The sequence below is a fragment of the Mandrillus leucophaeus genome, unplaced genomic scaffold (assembly GCF_000951045.1).
Source record: "Mandrillus leucophaeus isolate KB7577 unplaced genomic scaffold, Mleu.le_1.0 Scaffold490, whole genome shotgun sequence".
NCBI classification, from domain to species: Eukaryota; Metazoa; Chordata; class Mammalia; order Primates; family Cercopithecidae; genus Mandrillus; species Mandrillus leucophaeus.
In genome coordinates, this window is record NW_012105254.1 from 1 (window position 1) to 19,207 (window position 19,207).

The window sequence follows — 19,207 nt, forward strand, 5'->3', positions numbered from 1 at the left end:
CAAGCTCAATTTGAGCATGTGCTAACTACGGAGCGTCGCTCTTAAGGTTTAGTGGCATCAACCTGCTGACAAAATAGGGCAAACAGCCAGAAGAGGAAGAACTGTCCCCTATGCATTCCAACAGCGGGCTATCACTTGCACGTCCTCTCAAACCTAAAGCTCTCCCACATTGCCTGGATCAGCTGCGGGGGACTTTGTGAGCAAGCCCCAGCATCAAGCTATAGCCCCAGAAATTTTAACCTACTTCATGTACTCAGCCAACTGCGAGGACAATCCCTTCTGCAGCTTGAAAAAGCAGTGCTTTTCCTCCCAATTACACTGTCACTACTCACAGTATTTACTTTTTACTTTTGAATGTTACAGAAGGGCATGGTGTTTCTATGCCCGCAGAGGGAGGCCTTGGTTTAAAAGTTTGGGAAATCCCACTCTAGAACATGTACTGTAAGACATTTCAACGATACGAAATCAAGCAGATGAAAGACCAAAGCAAATGCTAGGTGATCCTGGAAGGTCTCAGAGTTCAAGATGCAGAATTCTGCAGGTTACAAAGCATCGAAGGATGGAATGAGAGGCAAAGCTAGAGGAAGATCATTTCAAGTCTGGAAAATTCACAGGAAGGGTAATATGGCATGATAGTCTATGGACTAAAAATTTATAAACCAGATAGGAGAAAAAAAGGAGCCATGAATTACTCAAGTCTCAGATCACTCAAATTGACACCCCCATTCCAGTCACTGAGCATCACCCCTGGAGCCTCAGTCAGGGCCCTATTGTCTCCAGTGAATCACAGGACACGCTGCTGGGGAGCAAGAGCAGTGAGGGTTTCTGGGTTAATCAGCTGGAGCCGCAGCTCCTGGGGTCGGGGTAGGGGCCAAATAAATGAGGCTACGCAACTGTAACCCCAGTCCTCCAAGGGCATCCCACCGGGGCAGCTGGACCATCTGAAGGCAGAGGGCCAAGAGCAGGTGCATGCAGGAGGCGGCCTCTGGCCCCCAGTGGTAAAAGAGCAACCACAGTTGCCAGCCAGGCGTACAGGCTCAGATGGGATGAGATATCTCGGGGCACGGGCATTTTCTAGCACTCTCGCATCACTGATGATATCATAAATAACAAAGGCTCTGAGTACAGATACAGCTCATCGACTGAACTTCTTACAGCCCCCCCGGGATCTCACTGAAGACACCTATAAGAAATCAGCCCTTGGCTCTTAGACATCTGTTTAGCATTAGAATCTGGGCAGGTTTTAAAACTCAAGTATTTGGACATGGAAAGCCACAAGCTTACTAGAGTGTCTCTGTTTCAGTTCACACATTACAACAAATACACACATTAATGTAATACGGTGATGATAAATGAAATCACAGCTGAGGCTTTCAATGAAATATTGTGATTTAATTTTATTAATATTTTAAAATATGAAAACTGTAAAACATAGTATTTATGTAAACACCTGAGGACTGTTCAAGTGGGTACAGCATCTTCATACAAACAATTTGAAAGAAGACCAAGTTTAAGAATCTTTTGACATATAAGGAATAACATAGATGAAGCTATTCTTTAAATAGTTGCATTCATGGCTAAAGTACATCTGGCTTTCTAAAAAGAAAAGGTACATTCTTGCACCTGATGAACATTTTCTTGACATTTATAACGAATAGCTAATGGTGATAGCACCAATTCTCATAGCTTATAAACCTTGTATTTGTTATACAATGTAATAACAAAGTTAAAAATTTATAACAAAATAATAGTGTTGAACATGCTTCCCTTGAAAGTTCTAACTTACAAAATAAAGCCCCCAAAGATTAGTCTGAATTAATGTATCATTCAAAGTGTAGCAGGATTAATGGCTCAGAATTAAGCAAATTAATTAGAAACATTGCATAGGACAGAGAACTTCCCTGTATGGAAACCAATCTACAGATTGCTTCTTGTCCTCTAAAAAGTAAGTTGAGAGGTACTAGTGATGGCAAATAATCCATTTACATTTTACAAAATAAAACATCTCACTAATATATGGCTCATCCCACCTCTGTGGCAATACAAAATGCCATTTTAAATTTTTTTAAAAAAGATTACTTGTGTGTATACTTTAGGTGAGAATAAAACATAAAATACTATCTATATAAAGAATAAACACATAAAATAAAGTTATGTCTTTTAAAAGTTTGGACAGAGGTATCTTCATAGAGAGATGCAAACAATATAAGTGTAGTTATATGTCCAAACTTAGCCAAAATATGAAAGTTTTAATATAATAGTTTGTTTGAAAAAAAGTAGTCAGACTTCATCCAAACCACCCTTGCGGTACAGTATTTCTTGCATAAAATAACTATTCTATCTATCTTATAGTTTATCTTAAAACTGTTAGGAGCACTTAATAAAAGTTTATGAGCTTATTTTTTTCTCTAAATCTGAATAAATAAAACATATAGAGAAATAATAGCAGAAAGGAAAAGAATTTATATGGCTATTCTCTTTCTGGAAACTGGTAGAACACTGCAACATCAGACAGATAAAATACTCCAGAAAGGGATATCTATGGGTATACCTTTAAATTCCCTTCTGGGGAATAATTCCCATAGATTCAATCATAGAAGTTGTCAACCCCTGATAATACCTCTCTTAGCTGTTTTGGTTCTCTGTATCGAGATGAACCAGAATCAAAGGTTTTTTTTGCTTTTTGGTTTTGTTTTTCTGTTGCTTGCATGAAATATATTTGTAAACAATATAATAAAAGTAATGTTTAAAGACCTATGAAGAATGAATTTCCTATTGGACTATTCTAATACTATCTAGCAGTTAAATGGTTTTTAAAGAAGTAGACTGGACTATAACATAGTTCTACAATTCTAGCTATAATATATTTTGAGTGATACTTTCTACAAAACAAAAATGACTAAAGGGCAGAAAAATGATTCTACACTAAGAAGGCATTGGTCCCTCTAGAAGTTGGCCCAATCTAAATTTGCACAAGGATTTTTTCAATCTTCATAGCATTTTCCTTGTTTAAGTCGGTCAATGTAGTAGCATAGCTTCACAGCCGTTCCCAGCTTCACCCCCAAGTGCTTCAGCAACACGTCGCTTGTGAGTAGGAGCAGAGCCTTCCCATCAATTTCCTGTGGAGAGAAGAAACGATGCTAATTAATAATGATTCCATATTTTCATCAGAATGGTTAGTTCTTTATGAGAACATGTAAAGCAAACTAGAGAGCAGCTCATTGCAGATATATATTCTTTGAATACGCATCTACTTTATGAAAACTATTAAAAATATAACTTGTACAGTGAAGCACCATTTGGTAATGTATAAACTCACTTCAAGTTCTAAGAAAAAGGAAAATTTAACATAATATCTTAAAAAATAAACTGTGTCAAACTTAATTTTAAATATATACTGTACGTTGAATAAAATACTACACATTCATGACAAAATAGTAAAGACTATGAATAGTAAAAATGAATTTCAGATGTTCATTAGCTTTCTGAGAAGGGCTGGGAAGATGAGTATGTCAACATCAGTGTAAACTGTAAATGTCTATACAATGTTGTCTTTATGATGGATGCCAATTAGTTGTCTGAAGCTAATTAGATGCTAAAATTAATCACCAATTTTCTTACTATATTAAAAATCAGATATGTGGCTACTAATTTTGTTAGGACACACTGTGAAAATATCTGAATAAATAAAACATAGTCACAAAGCATCCTCCTAAAATTCCTTATCTTAATTGATCAACTTATGCTGTTAAAGCATGTAATTTGGTTTTATATGTTCCAGTTTAAAAATAAAATTTTATTTACTCATTTAACACTATCTGAAAAGACCTGAAATCCCTTATAGTACGACCTTTGTTTGGCACCTTCTATACTTTCTCTACTAAGTAAAACTCAAAATTAAAGAAACTAGAACTTATAAAACTTCGGCCTAGGATATTACTTTGTGAATGGTCTGATAACAGTAAGAGGGTATTAGCATCACAAATCAATAATCGAGGCAAATGGAATCAGTTGTTGAATCACTGGTTATATAAAAAGAAGGCCACCCTGTTATAGCTTGTGGTTACGCCCTCCTCCTTGTGGTCCTGGTGCCCAGCTGGGAGCAGATGGGGGAGGATCCTTATATCTGTCATTACAAAGGTGAGGTACATCTGAGTGGCCATGCTGAATCATAATGTTTTGAGAGGCTGAGGCAGTTTGTATTTTAGGCACTGAGATACCCATTTAAAGAACAGACCATTAGCCTACCATTTAAGGCTAACCTTGGGCAAAATAAGCTTTCTCATATATGGAAAAATCAGCTAATAGGGTTCTCCCACCATTCACACAGTATCCAACTGAAAGACCTGCACAGAGGTCATTCAAAGGCATTACAGCAGGAAAACAGGATCACAAGATACATTACATGGCTTCTGAAGAGGTCGATAAGAGGGCATAATGCAAGAGGATCTGTTTGTTTTAGAAATAGGACCACTGCTTCCACCGACCAGGTTGAAGGGTGCTTAGTGATGCTTCCTTCCTCTATATAACGGTCATTTTCAAATGGTGAGCCTGGGGGGGGGAGAAAAAAAAAGACAAATCACACTCGACCTGATCATTGTCCTGAAAGAAGAGATGTTAGGTAGGGAGGAATGGTCTCTTTGTTGGGATCTTCTGTGACGTTCCTAGCAAGGAGTCAAGACTCCAACTGTAAAATCTAGTGAAAGCCTATATAAAGATGATGTGGGGATGCCTACACAAGAGTGTCCCATCTGACCTCCCCCAATAGCAAAAGCATGTTCAGAAGTTACATTAAAGCTTCAAAGATCACAAAACAGACTAAGGAAACCAAGTCTTCTTTGGCCACAGGCAAATATGGCAAAAGATCTGTCACTTGGGTAAAATTAGGTTAATCTAACCTAACCTATGACCCTCTTCAAGTATTTCAAGGAATTTCTCTCTTAATCTCTCTATCTAGATTAGGTTGATTTTACTAGCAAAATATAATGGAAATTCTCCAAATTTACAGTTTTATAATTGCTTAAATTTGTTCCTTTTAATCAATGAATCTCAATAACAACCCCATTATCTTTAAGAGCCAAATTAGTACTTTTATCAAATCTTCCCCATGTATTCAATAAGGTTATTTTTAGTATCATTTTACTCTTTAGATTTCCTGTCTCTTATGGCTTAAGTGCTAATGTGCATTTTAAAGAAAACAAGATTATTTTCTGCTGAACTAGGTCAGAAGTAACTAACATTTTATTTAATTCCTCTTTCATGTTTAATTGCATAGTAATAGAGATTTTGGTCAAAAGTTTATATGTTAAAAAAATAACTGAGATAAACTAGTGCTCATACTTCAGGAAGTTTTAGCTATGCTCTACACTAAGTTGTGTTGAAATCTCTTTGTGTATTGACAAGTATCCTTTTACTCACCCAGAGTGTTAGACTCCCTAAAATTAGTGTGTGATGACTAAAGTGGGTTTTGTAATTAGTTAAGAAAATTTGTTTCTCCAACCAGGACTATCAACACAATTTGATCTTTTTGTGTGTGTGAATTAGCCAAAAACATACCCTTTCTTCCCTACCATCTGGGCTCTTGCCATATCAGGAGTGTTTTTTATTTATCTAGGGAAAGGGTAAATAAAAATAGAAGATTTTAAAAAGCACAATGGGGCAGAGTTATAGAAGTGCTACTCACCAGCTCTGTGACCTTGGGGATGGCGTAATAAATGTGCCAACACCATGGGGTCATTATAAGTGGAGAAGAGGCATGTCAGTTGACTGATGCAGTGCCTTGCACATAATATGCACTCAATAAATGTTAGTCATTATTCTGATTATCACCTAAAACCAGCCCTCAAAATAGGAAACAAACAGCTTCCACTAGTTTGCATCAAGGATGTTGATAAATACAGGTCAAAGAGTGCTACTTGTAAATATGGCATTTCAAACTCACCAAAACCAGAAGGGAGGCAGAGAGATGATTCAGTGTACCTATTCTCCATCAAAGCTGAGTTACTCATCATCTCAGGGGCATGTACCAAACTGGGCTCTCCCTGGGCCAGCATACCTGAAGGTTGTGCTGCAGAAGCATGGTCAGTCGAGTAAGTGTTGTAGATGCTGTTAGCCCCAGGGTTGCCAAGGCAGGGCCCTGAAGAACCACGCATTGCACCATCAGATGCATAATACGGCTGATAATTATGCTCGGAGAAATCTGAGGGATGCACTGGACTCGGAGTGCGGCTGAGGATCGGGTCCTCCTCCGGCTCAGCTCGCTGGTATTCTTCCATGCGAAAGGATGGCCTTGGAAGGTTGCTCGGGGAATTATTCTCACGCATTGACACTGGTAAAGTGGGGCTATAACTTTCAGGGTAGGAGAATGACTCGTAAACCTCATTTTTCTTCATTTTCTGGCGTTTCAGCTTTTTAGCAAGCTGGTAAGAATAATTTTTGTATCCGTATCGCTTCTGAAATCACACAAATACAGCATAAACCAATAGAGAGTAAAAAAGTAAATGAGTAGTAAATACATTAATACTTATTTTCCATGAAACATTGCTTTACGTTATTAAAAATAAATGCTCCCTTTTGATTATATAATTCTTCAATCCTACATTTTAATTGTATTTTACACATTATAATTACAAACATAAAAATACGCAGTGTCATAAGTCATCAAACCTAAACTTCAGTGTTCTCCCAGCAGAGTTTAGTCTCCATCTACTGCTACAAGTATAGATATGCCTTGCTAATCTCACACAGATACTGGTACTCTCTCACTTCTAGCTTATTGGCATCTTTACAAACCAGAGGTTTATCACAGTTGTAAAAATGTTTTTTATAACACTTACACGGTTTGTCCACAGGGATCTCGCACGGAAACGTTGGATTTTTGAAACCTTTCTACGAATCACATCAATCTTCTTATCCAGGTTTTGCATAGCATCATATATAACCTATTATAATACAATGTAGTTATATAATTGGCATACAATATATAATATAATTTCTATTTCAAAGAAAAGTAACGCAAAAATACCATTAAGCCAAATGTTAACTGCTAGACACAACAAAAGTTCTCAAGCCATCAGAAATGTCTTGCTCCTATTCAAGGCCTGGCTGTAGGTGACACAGAGCCAACAGGCTGAGCTCAGGAGCCCCAGCGTCCCCTCCCCTGCTCTATTCCATGTAGGCACTGAGGAAGCTCTAATGCTGGTGAATGAATGTTACACAATGCCTCTACGCCAGCACATTGATGATAAAGACTGCACATCAAGGAAGGTGCTATTTTAGGAAAGAAATCTGCTAAAAGAACAAAGACTCACTTTATGATATATATATGTAACATATATGTTCATATAGGTACAAATATGAAGTCTATATTATATACAGTGAGTGTTCCATTCCAGAAAGAACACCGAACCAAATATAACAGATGTGACTTTTGGCTTCAAAGTATTTTTAAATCATGCAGTCAGCAATTAACCTTATAAAACCGTTAAGTACACATCTCTTATGTGCCAATCGAGCACATAGGAGACTGATAAAAATCTGAGAATTCTTCTTGAAATACACAGAAACTTTCGGCAAAGAAAAATACACTTAACAAAGGGCCAGAAACATTTCCTCATTCATTCATTCATTCACTCATTCAACTAAACCTTTATTGATGGCCTACCACCTGGCAGAACTACTTTGCTAGGTATTGAGAACATGAACCGAAAAAAAAGCTCCTGGCCGGGTGCAGTGGCTTATGCCTGTAATCCCAGCACTTTGGGAGGCTAAGGCAGGCGAATTGCTTGAGCTCAGGAATTGGAGACAAGCCTAGGCAACATGGTGAAACCCCTGTCTCTACCAAAAATACAAAAAATTAGCCAAGCGTGGTGGTGCATGCCTGTAGTCCATGCTACTAGGAAGGCTGAGGTGGGAGAATCACCTGAGCTTGGGAAGTTGCGGCTGCAGTGAGCCATGACTGCACCACTGTACTCCAGCCTGTCCTAGAGGAACTACCATCTCAGCTGGGAGAGAGACAAGTAAAAAGAGGATTCCAGTAGACAAAGTAATAAACAGCCTGGAACAGTGGTTTGCAAAGTGTGGTCCATGGACCGGTAGCATCAACATCACCTGTAAGCTCATTAGAAATGCCAAATGCCAGGTTGTACCCCAGACCTATGGAACCTGGAACTCTGAGAGTGGGGGCAGTGGTCTATGTTTTCACAAGCCCCCCATGTGATTCTGATGTCCCTAGTGAGAACCACTGGGCTGCAGCACTGAGGTAAACAGTGCAGGCTCTCGGGGAACATGGTTGGGGTCAAATACTAGAGTCCAGCCACTTATTGGCTGTGTGACCCTGGGCAAGTTACTTAACCTCTCTGTGCTTCGATGTCCTCATGTAGGGAATCAGGATGAAAATCTCTCTCAGGGTTCTCTCAAGGATGAGAACCTTGCTATAGTATTAGGTTAATACTAACAGTAACAGCACTACACTATGCCCAGTCCAACAGTGCTTAGTGGTCTCTTAATGTTACTATTGTGATTACCAGTGGTGTGACACAGGCTGGAACAGGAAGCTAAGTGTGCACAGAAAAGCAGTCCTAACCCACGCTGCAGTCATGGAGACCTTTTCAGAGGAGGTAAGGTCTGAAGTGAGAATTAAAACATGAGAAGGCCCTCGCCAGGTGAGGATGCATGGAAGGGCTTACAGCATAGAAGGAACAGCAGCTTCATAAATACCCAGAGAGAAAAACAGGAAGCCAGGTGTGGAGACAGCGAGTATGAATGACATTCCAGGAGCGGGGCTGTCACGGGAAGGAGAGAGTGAGGATGACAGGAAAGGAGGGATGGGAAGCAAGAGAAGCGGCTTCTCCAAGATGTGGGAGAACTTGTAGAGGGGAAGGAGGGACAGGGACTGGAGCCAGAGGAGAGAGAGAGGGACGCCCGATGCGATGCGGGGCAGCTCTGAGTGTGGGGGAGGGGACTAGATGCAGAAAGCAGCAAGGGCATCAGCCCTGGTCACTAGAATGGTCAGGAAGGGGTCAGAAGAAGGGCGGGGATGAGGGCAGTTGGTTGGCTGTGGGTACAGTTATGAGGACTTGGAGGAGAGGACTGCCCCAGGTGCTCCACTATCTCCAGGAGTGAAAAGGTAGGACTAGGGAGCTGAGGTATGCAGGGGATGGCCAGGTCTTCCTCTGCTCTCAGCCTAAGCTGGATGGAGATGGACCCAAGAGGGAACTGGGATGGAAGAACAAGGCAGACTGGAGCACCACCTCTGTGATCTAGAATGGGTAGGGGAAGAAAGAGCCAGACCCTTGGCAGCAATGGAGAGGGGCCCTTGGGGCCATTTCAGGCTGACCATGGCCCTGGGCACCTACCCCTACAGATGCTACCTCCCACCTCAGCGTGTAGGCTTGCCAAGGGGGACTCTGACCTAGCAGTGCATGGGGAGGCAGGCTAGGGAGAACCTGCTCCCTCCCTTCCCAGCTCGCCTCTGCACCCACTTCCCCCCAAGACTGCATGTGTCCCTTGGAAGCACTCCACTTCTGTTCTCCCCCATGATCATGATAAACACCCAAACAATCTTACTTTCCAAAGTATGTTAGCTCATTCCATTCAAGAAACCTTATATATGGTAAGAAACATTATTTTTAAATATGTATAAACCTTCATTATCTCTGGGGTATGCAACTCACAAAATTCCCAGTAATCACATCTCTGCCAACATGGTGTTTCTTACAACAACCCCTCAAAACTAACTTAGGTATGTTTCTTTACAAAACCTTGATGGGTTGCCATTTTGTTTCCATTGAGACATCTTGATGTGCAGTTAGGCACATACTAAATTTCATCCAAATCAGTCAATTTCCTTTAAGGATTTTTGTAGGGGAAACTAATTCATTACTGAGCAATGTAGATGAAAGAGACATAACTACATTTGGTTGGTAATGGGATTTTTAAAAAGCTATAAAATCTACATGTTGCTATTCAGGAGATGCAGTTCTAACTAGAAATTGTTTTAAAAAAATCATCACAATGGGGTGATAATCATAAATAATTTGATAGGCAAAATTTCAATTAATTGTACACTTTCCCTTTATGTGAGATAAAGAGAATTTTTGCTTAACATTTTAGAAAGCTACATTGAAGAGACAGAACTTCCATACCTGGCAATGGATAAGGACATCATTAACTGTCTTCTGTTGCTCTTCAGTATTACAGGATGCATCAGATACAGTATTCGGTTCCTGCTAATATTTTAAAAGTAGTTAATGATTTATTTCTGTAACAGCCAAACTGAACACCGGGGGCAGGGGGGGAACTATATTTATTTATTTAAACTGTTTTTATTTATCACCAACTTTTCAAGGGGTTTCAGAAGTCTTAAAATAATCAGAGATTTTTAAAATTCACATTAATATGACAATGAAAATAACTGACAATTGAGGAAGGGGGCAAGAAAAGAATTTATTATATCAGAAGAACCCAGGTTTAGAGTTTTATACTGAAAGTAAGTACAAAACTGCTCTTAATTTTCTACTATATAAGAAAAAGGGGAAAGTAAATTGGTTAAGTGCTCATTCTCTGATGAAAGAAAGCATACAAATTCAGGGGAGAGAGATTTTCTTGAGTGTGAGTTTATGGGAACTCCATAGTATATGAGGAATTTACATCTTTTCCTTTAAAACAGCAAATGTTAATATATTTGGCAATTAGCAATTAATATACTTACTTTATTGACAAAATCAGGTTTTGTTTCATATGCATAAAGAATAGTGTCGTCATCTTCATCATAAGTAGGTATTCTTGTTTTTACCTGAGGAAGATTTATCAACAAATTAAAAGGAAAGATGAAAGACAGAACTAAAAGAAAAGTTGAGGGTTTAAATTTCACTTTCAAGAGGTTACAAAGGCCTATTTCTGATATCAAAGGACCTTTGCTCATTGTAAATACTATGACTACGTGAAAAGATGTATTTGCAGAACTGTGTTCTCATTAACCCAACTACACTTAAGACAACAGTTTTCACTGAGCTTAACCCTTTATATGCTTCATGGTAGAAAGACTAGTCCTTTAGCACCAGAACTACTTTAAAAGCAAGTATTTCTAACTATGAACAAAGAAATAAATGTTACATGGTTTTTGATTTCTAAATAACCCAACAGTGCCCCTCTGTGGACAAGATAGAAAATATTTGAGCACCTGCTTTTCTTGATAAATTAATCTCTAAAGTACCTTAAAACTACAAAAAATAAGGCAGGGTATAAATAAGTAAGGAGTAAATAACCATTACATTTCAGTATAATAACTCTTCATTCTAAGAATGAATTATGAACTATGGGAATAATTTTATAACAAATATACTTGGTAGTTATGTATGTTTTTGTTTCAAAATACATGATAGAAATCACAAAAACATATGGAATTGAGTTACAGTTTAGTACTTTTAAAAATATACTATCTTACCCTTGTATAGTGCCTTATGCTTTTCAAAGTGCTTTTACATAGTTATGTCAGAGAAAAATGACTCTTGGTAGGCAGTTAACATTATCTCCAAAGATTTTTGAAAAACATTAGGACTGACAGTAGTTAAGAGAATTGCCTAGACTACTTAGGTGGCATTAATATCTATGTGCTTATGTAACAAAAAAAGATGTTTTCTGTTAAGCCATATTATTTATAGTTTAATAATCTACATACTGATTCAACTTGAAGGATTAAGAAAGACAGAAGAATATAACAGAAATGTAAAAACAGCACAACCACTTTGAAAAACTGTATGGCAGATTCTCACAGAGTTAAATTTACATGAACTCCATGACCTAGTAATTCAACTTCTGTCTGTTCACCCAAAAGGAACATAAGTGTGTGTTCACAAAGAAACTTGTACACAAATTGTCACAAGAACTTTATATATTACTGTTAAAATACATAACAAAAATTTACTTACGATCTATGCATTTCACTGTATAAAATTAAATTAAATTTAGAATAGAAGTATAGCACAATAAAAAGAACAAAGACAGATTTTCAATTTGAATACAAACCACATCGATTTCACTGGAGCTGCTAGACATCATTTTTGTGCAACAGGAGAAACTCCACTTCCTCTGAGTTGGACCTAATTATTTTTAAACTTGCTGGAGGGTTTATTTGTGATACTGCTTAGTCACCTAAGAGTGGTAAACCTCTACTCCTGAAAAGCAACGCATAAAAAAGTTACTTCATACACTTACTACCTTAATAATATGGATATACTCTCAGAATGCTAACTCAAATAGAATTGGACTTTGGGTTGAATTTTAGAGAGTGACAAAACCAGAATTCTTCCATGGCCAATTTAGAATAAATCTTTTAAAACTGAAGGGCTATACTGCCCATGACTAGAAATAAGAATCAAATCAAACACAATTACAAACTGTGAAGTAACTGCTTAGTAACTTAAAGCCTACAGAGTAAATGCTGTAAACAAATGAACAAGGGAAGGGCAAACAAATGAACAAGCAAGGGCTAACTGCTTTGGTAAAGGAGCTCCAAAAGGCTCTTGACTAAGGAGAAAGCATTGCCTCCAAAATGTAAGCCAGGAGTCTATTCTGGATTGGGCCCCCACCACTATGTAGGCTGGGCAGACCAGGAGAGACACCACCTCCTCATCCACCAGGTTTCGAACACCAGTTGAGATGATCTCTAAGGTCCATTTCAACTTTCAAGTTAGGACTGCCTTATTAAATTTTATATTAAACCTAAATAAATGGATGTGAAAGGTAAGCCAAACAATCTAAAATTAGGAAGATTTGGTTATGGCTCTGAGCCACTTAACTATGGAACTAGAAAACATTGGCTGCAACAGTATCAGATTATATCTTGTACTAGAGATTTGCTTTGAATGTCTGCATCACAGTTACTGGGAAGGGTACCTTAATGAAAGAGCTACCCCACTTTATTCTTCCTGAGCCAGAGCAGTAATGAGAGGCACAATTAAGGGATTCAGGTTTCATCTCTTTCCTGTTTCCCTTTCATTCTGTAGTGGAGATACTAATGACCATGAACCCAAAAGAGAGAAATAAAAAGGGGATAAAGAAGATGGGAGAGCTAACTCGAGTTAGATAAATGCAGACTAATGTTGCATAGAAGTATCAAGTTATAAAATACCTCTAATTGGAGCTGTAACTTCAATCAAATTTCACTTTTTAAACTATCTGAGTTTTCTGACCATAAAACTTATACAAGCTATCAGTAATTAAATTGTGGTATATTCATACAAAGGAACTTCACAGCAATGAGAATAAACCAACTACTGCTGTACACAGCAAGGCCGAATCTCACAACCATAACCTTGAGTTTAAAAACAGCCAGACACAAAAGAGTACAGTGTATGACTCAATTGATATTAAACTCAAAAACAGGCAAAACTAACCTGTGGTGGAAAGAGTCTTTCCAAACCAATACTTTTAGGTCTACTGTAGTTACTGTAATGACTTCTTGGTGTTCTATCTTGTAAATATGCCATGATTTATTAAACACAGCCCCCAATTCATAGATATTCAAGTTACTTCTAAAGTTTTGCTCTTATAAAGAACACTGCAGAACAGTCTTGCACCTGTGCAAGTAGTTCTATGGGATAAATTCCTAGAGGTAGAAACAATGAGTAGGTCTCCATGTTTGAAAATCCTCCTCTACTTCTTCCCACTAAGGAGGGCTGTTGGGGTCAACCAGATGTTCCAAAATAAACTAAGGTAGTATCCTGCTGGTCCTGCATGTAGTTTTAAAACCAGGACAGATAATAAATAGTACCAAATAGCCTCTTGGCATCAGATGACTAAGTGACTTTTCTCCTTAGATCTACTGATGCAACATATTAATACATTTCTTAATGTTCTTGGGGTGAGGGGTCCAGCTGACTATAAAGAACAACATTCAATTTGTTGGTGTTTTATTTAGAAATTGTTTGCATCTCTATTTCTAAGCTCTTACATTAGTGAGATGGTATATTTCTCACAATTAATGAATCAGTATTGTATTGATACATTATTAACACTTGGTATCAAAATTTCTCTGCAAAATTAGCTGGGAAGGCTTTCACCTCTTTCTATACTCTAAAAAAGTTTACATCACACCAGAATTTTTGTGCTCTAAAGGGTTGAATTTATTTAAAAAAACTCTCTGGGTCCAGTTTTTATAACATTTTCTAAGTTCCTCCATGGTTGATGATCTAGTCAAATTATCCTATTTTTTCTTGAGTTGTTTTGACAAATTATTTTTATCCAGAAGGATAATCATTTCATCATAATTACAGAATTTTTAGCAAAGCCACAGTTTTAAATTTTTATTTCTAATTTAATTTGTACTTTCTTTTGATTCTTTCATTAGGTATTCTATCTTGCTAAATTACTGACAACCCTGTGGGATAGGTTCTATTACTGTCCCCATTTTCCTTATGAGGAAACTGAAGCAAAGAACGTTTATTAGAGGTGTCCAAGGGAGAGAATACAGTCATGGGTTCTTAGTTTGTTTCTGGTTGGGCCAGTAAAGCCCCTTCCTCATCCCTCTTTTCCACTTATCCCTAGAGACAGAAACTAAAAAGCATAGCTTCAGGCTGCCAAAAGCCTAAAACAAAACAGAACAACAACAATGACAACAACAATAAAATAAGGCGGGTTGGACAAGCTTGATTTAAGTAATTTACCCAGGTCCCATAGCTAGTAAATGGTGCAGTCTACCACCACACTCTATGCACTTTACTTCATTATTAAAATCACCTGGAATACCTTTGCTATCAATAACACAGTAAAATTCATACTCTCACCATGGCCTGCAAGGTCCTTCCATAATCAGGACCCCGCCCACTGCACAGAGGTCACTTCTTACCACTTGCCCCTTTACTCTAAGCCAGAGGTCCCCAACCCCCGGGCAACCGCCTGGTACTGGTCTTTGGCCTGTCAGGAGCACAGCAGGAGCTAGGAAGGATTATCGCCTGAGCTCCACCTCCTATCAGATGAGCTGCAGTATTAGATTCTCACAGGAGCATGAACCCTATTGTGAACAGCACATGGGAGGGATCTAGGTTGCACTCTCCTTAAGAAACAGTTTCATTAGGAAACCATACCCTGCTAGCACTCCCCCGTCCCTGCATCTGTGGAAAAATTGTCTTCTACAAAACCAAAACCGGTTCCTGGTGCCAAAAAGGTTAGGGAGGGCAGCTCTAAGCCTAAAATATTTACTATGTAGCCTGTTTCAGGCAAGTTTGCAGACAATGGTTACAAGCTCTTACATCCAGAGAACAGAGAACTCCCTAGACACATGAGCACTGTGCAGTGAGTCCAACACTGGACTCCCAACATGTTTACATCTCTGGTACATATACAAATCAACACCAATCTTGCACTCTTTGAGCTTCTCGCTCCTGTTATGCCCTCCGCCATAATACCCTGTTGTATCTCCGCCTAGGAGAACTTATTCAACTTCAAGGCTTAACTCAAGTTTCACCTCCAAAAAGCAAGGGCACCATGCCAATGATCATCCCATGTGGATGTGACATGACTTTCCCTGAACTACAAGAACACTCACACTTTAATACTTCTACGGCAACTGTCACACATATCTGGTTACGTGACAGGCAGCATCAAGCAGCATTAAGACCTTAGGCTTGTGGTCAGAATACCTGGGTTTGGATCCCACCTCCTCCACATACTAGCTGTGTAAATAAGTTGAACAACTTACTTAAATCCTCTGTGCTTTTTTTTTGTCTGTAAAATGGGAATGATAATAGCACATACCTCATGGAATTGTGAGGATTAAATGAATTAATACATGTCAAGTGCTTAGAGTAATGCATGGCAAAGACAGCAAAGGCTTTTGAGTATTGACCACATCTATCCAACAGAACTATGTCTCAAGGAGCACATAGACAACAAGCCTGGGTCATAACATGTAATTTTTATTCACATTGCACCTGAAATGAATTGTTGTCTTTTAGGTACCAGGGCATGATGCAAGGAGCTGGGCTATAGTTATAAACACTTGAATCCAAGTCCAAATTGCCAAATTTGCCATTTCACTTTAGGCAAATATTTCACCTCTCTGTGCCTCAAATTTTCTAACCGGTAAAGTTGTAATATTATCTACTTCACGGGGCTATTTAGGCCAAAAATACAGTTAAACTCTCAGCATCATGCCTGGTTCACAGTAGACACACCACAAATTTTAATTCCTTTTCACTTCCTCCCTTAAGGTAAACAATTACACTTTACGACATTTTCTTAGAGTCTAACCATGACTAGAATGTGCAAAATTAATTTCATTTTTAAATCTCAAATCCCACAAAATGAGTTTACTTAAAATGAAACTCACTTATATTTACCACAGAAGTCTAAACTCTTTGTTTTCTTTTCTTTTTTTTCTTTTTTTGAGACAGAGTCTTACTCTGTCACCCAGGCTGGAGTGCAGCGGCATGATCTCGGCTTACTGCAACCTCTGCCTCCTGGGTTAAAGCAATTCTCCTCCCTCAGCCTCCTGAGTAGCTAGCGTAACAGGCGTGCGCCACCATGCCCAGTTAATTTTTGTACTTTTAGTAGAGACTGGGTTTCACCATGTTGGCCAGACTGGTCCTGAACTTCTGACCTCAAGTGATCTGCCCGCCTTGGCCTCCCAAAGTGCTGGGATTATAGGCGTGAGCCACCGTGCCTGGCCAACTCTTGATAACACCATAAATTTAAGTTCTTTTTCACTTTTTCCCACAAGATAAATTACAGCTTTACAACATTTTCTCAGAGCCCAACCATGACTAAGATTGTGCAAAATTAACTTCACTTTTAAATCTCAAATTCCACAAAAATGAGCGTACCTAAAAGGAAACTCATTTATATTTACCCCGGAAATCTAAACTCTTGATAATACCACACATTTTAGTTCCTTCTCACTTCTTCCCACAAGATAATTTCAGCTTTACAACATTTTCTCAGAGCCCAACCATGACTACTACATTGTGCAAAATGAATTAATTTCACGTTTAAATCTCAAATCCTGTAAAAATGAGTTTACTTAAAATGAGACTCACTTGCATTTACCACAGAAATTTAAACTTTTGATTACACCATATACTTTAATTCCTTTTCACTTCTTTCCATAAGATAAATCACAGCTTTACAACATTTTCTCAGAGCCCAACCATGACTAGATTGTGCAAAATTAATTTCACTTTTAAATCTCAAATCCTGTAAAAATGAGATTACTTAAAATGAAACTCACTTGTATTTACCACAGAAATTTAAACTATTCATTACACCATACACTTTAGTTCCTTTTCACTTCGTCCCACAAGATTAATTACAGCTTGACAACATTTTCTCAGAGCCCAAGGCTAGATTGTGCAAAATTAATTAATTTCACTTTCAAATCTCAAATCTCGCAAAATGAGCTTACTTAAAATGAAACTCACTTATGTTTACCACAGAAATATAAACTCTTGATAACATAAGAACAAGAGGCCGTCTGCTTTTCTAAGAGACTTTTTTAGACATTAAAGACATTTTCAAAAGTCGTAAATATTCGCTCCGGAGGCGCACGGCTTTCACCTGCCATCAACTCATCAGATGAGGCACAGCTCACAATGAGGTCTGAAAACGGCTTTTCACGCCGGGACCACTTTGAGAAACACACAGAAAAACGGGGCCAATTACAACAGCCAGACCGCTCCGTTTGTTTTAAGAACAATCACTTTCTAAATCCTCCTGCGAGACTCTCAAAGGCAGCCCTTCCATTGCCGCCAGAACCGTATCCCATCGCCCAGCGCTTGCCGCAGGCCGGACAAGTGAGGCCCAAAAGGGCACCCAGCCCACGGCCCGCTTTAGAAAACACCGCGCTGCAAAGCTGCTGGGAAAATCGCTCTCTTTTAGTCAACCTGAAGCCACTTTGCCGCTCTTGGGGAAAGTCGGGGAGAGGAGGGAGGGACGCGATCCGCCACCAACCAAATCAGAGCCTTTCCTGTTAACGACCGTGCGGCAAGGGGGCCGGGGCCGGGCCCTCGCACACCTCGACGGCCTCCCCCGCTCCACAGGGACCCCGATATCGCAGGATCTCCCGACTCCCGCCTCTGCTCCCGACACCCTACGTTTTTCTCTTCTTTCTCATTTACGTATTTACAATAAAACAGCGAAGCTGCACGGTCTCTAATCAAACGCGGTTACCATCAAAGCCTCAGACTCTGTCTCAACCGCAAAAGGTCTGACAGGAAATCAACTCCGGAGTTTGTCAATTCTTTAGACTCAAAGCTCTGTTAACAAAGTCTGGATCCTTCCTCGCTCCCCACCTGCCTCCCCTGACAGGAGAACGACTGTAAAAGGATCCTGTCATCCCCGAAAGTCAGCACCAAGCACTTCACAAACTGTCAAATCTCAAAAGCTCACACGCGCGGGCACTCCGGAAAGGCTGTGGGGACCACCCAAAGCAGCCCCCTCCACACCGCGGCTGAAATTTGAGGCTGCGAAGTGCAAAACGCGCTCTTCCCCGCAAAGCAAACCCTCTCTCCTCAGGAGAGCCCCAGCCCCTAAGCCAAATCGTGTATTCCCGTGACAGGAAAGCTCAAGGTGAGGAAAAAGTACGACTGGACAGACCTATTTTAGCGACAGAGCCTGTCACGCCGGCCTCCGGAGGTCGCGGTAAAACTGCTCGCAGTAGTCCTGCCTCCCCGATGGGCGACAGCTGTGACCGTTAGGCCGCTCGACGCTTCGGAAAGGCCCTGGCGCCGGAAACCTGGTCACACGCACGAGAGACCAGTGATGCCTTGACCCCTGAGTGGATCAGAGAGCTCCCGCGACGCCGAGTTTCCACACTAGCGGTGAAGGGGGGGCGGGACTACCCGCTGACCAATCGGCGTCTGGCCACTGACAGGCGTCGCCTTTGATGGACCAATCCGCGGGCGCTCTCCCAGCCCTTGGGTGAGGGCGGGAATTTGCTAAGGAGTGGGATGTGGGGCGGGGCCGAGGGCGGGAATTTGCTGAGGAGACGGCTGTGGGGCGGGGCCTCTTACCTCAGGTTTTTCCTCATAAGACCCGCAGGATTGAAAATGGAGGTTAGACCTTTCAGAGACTCGCGAGCCTCTCGCGCTGAGAGTGGTTTCTGCGGCTGCGCAGGAGGCTGGCGCGCATGCGCAACCCTTCCAGTGGTGGTGGTGTTAGGGACGTGGTGTCCCCACTTCGTTGTTGGGGTGTCCGAAGCTTTTTTTTTTTT

At 39.9% G+C, this 19,207-nt stretch overlaps 1 protein-coding gene across 1 annotated transcript; it reads right to left on the bottom strand.

Moving 5' to 3' along the window:
- Positions 1-1,377: 1,377 nt before the first annotated feature.
- Positions 1,378-18,790, bottom strand: SCML1 (sex comb on midleg-like 1 (Drosophila)). The gene is made up of 8 exons (XM_011995510.1): positions 18,592-18,790; positions 12,028-12,176; positions 10,712-10,795; positions 10,146-10,229; positions 6,837-6,941; positions 6,056-6,452; positions 4,406-4,551; positions 1,378-3,119 (listed from the first exon to the last, which is right to left on the bottom strand). The coding sequence occupies exons 2-8, from the start codon at positions 12,058-12,060 to the stop codon at positions 2,985-2,987; spliced, it is 984 nt and encodes a 327-aa protein (XP_011850900.1). The 5' UTR covers positions 12,061-12,176; positions 18,592-18,790; the 3' UTR covers positions 1,378-2,984.
- Positions 18,791-19,207: the final 417 nt, after the last annotated feature.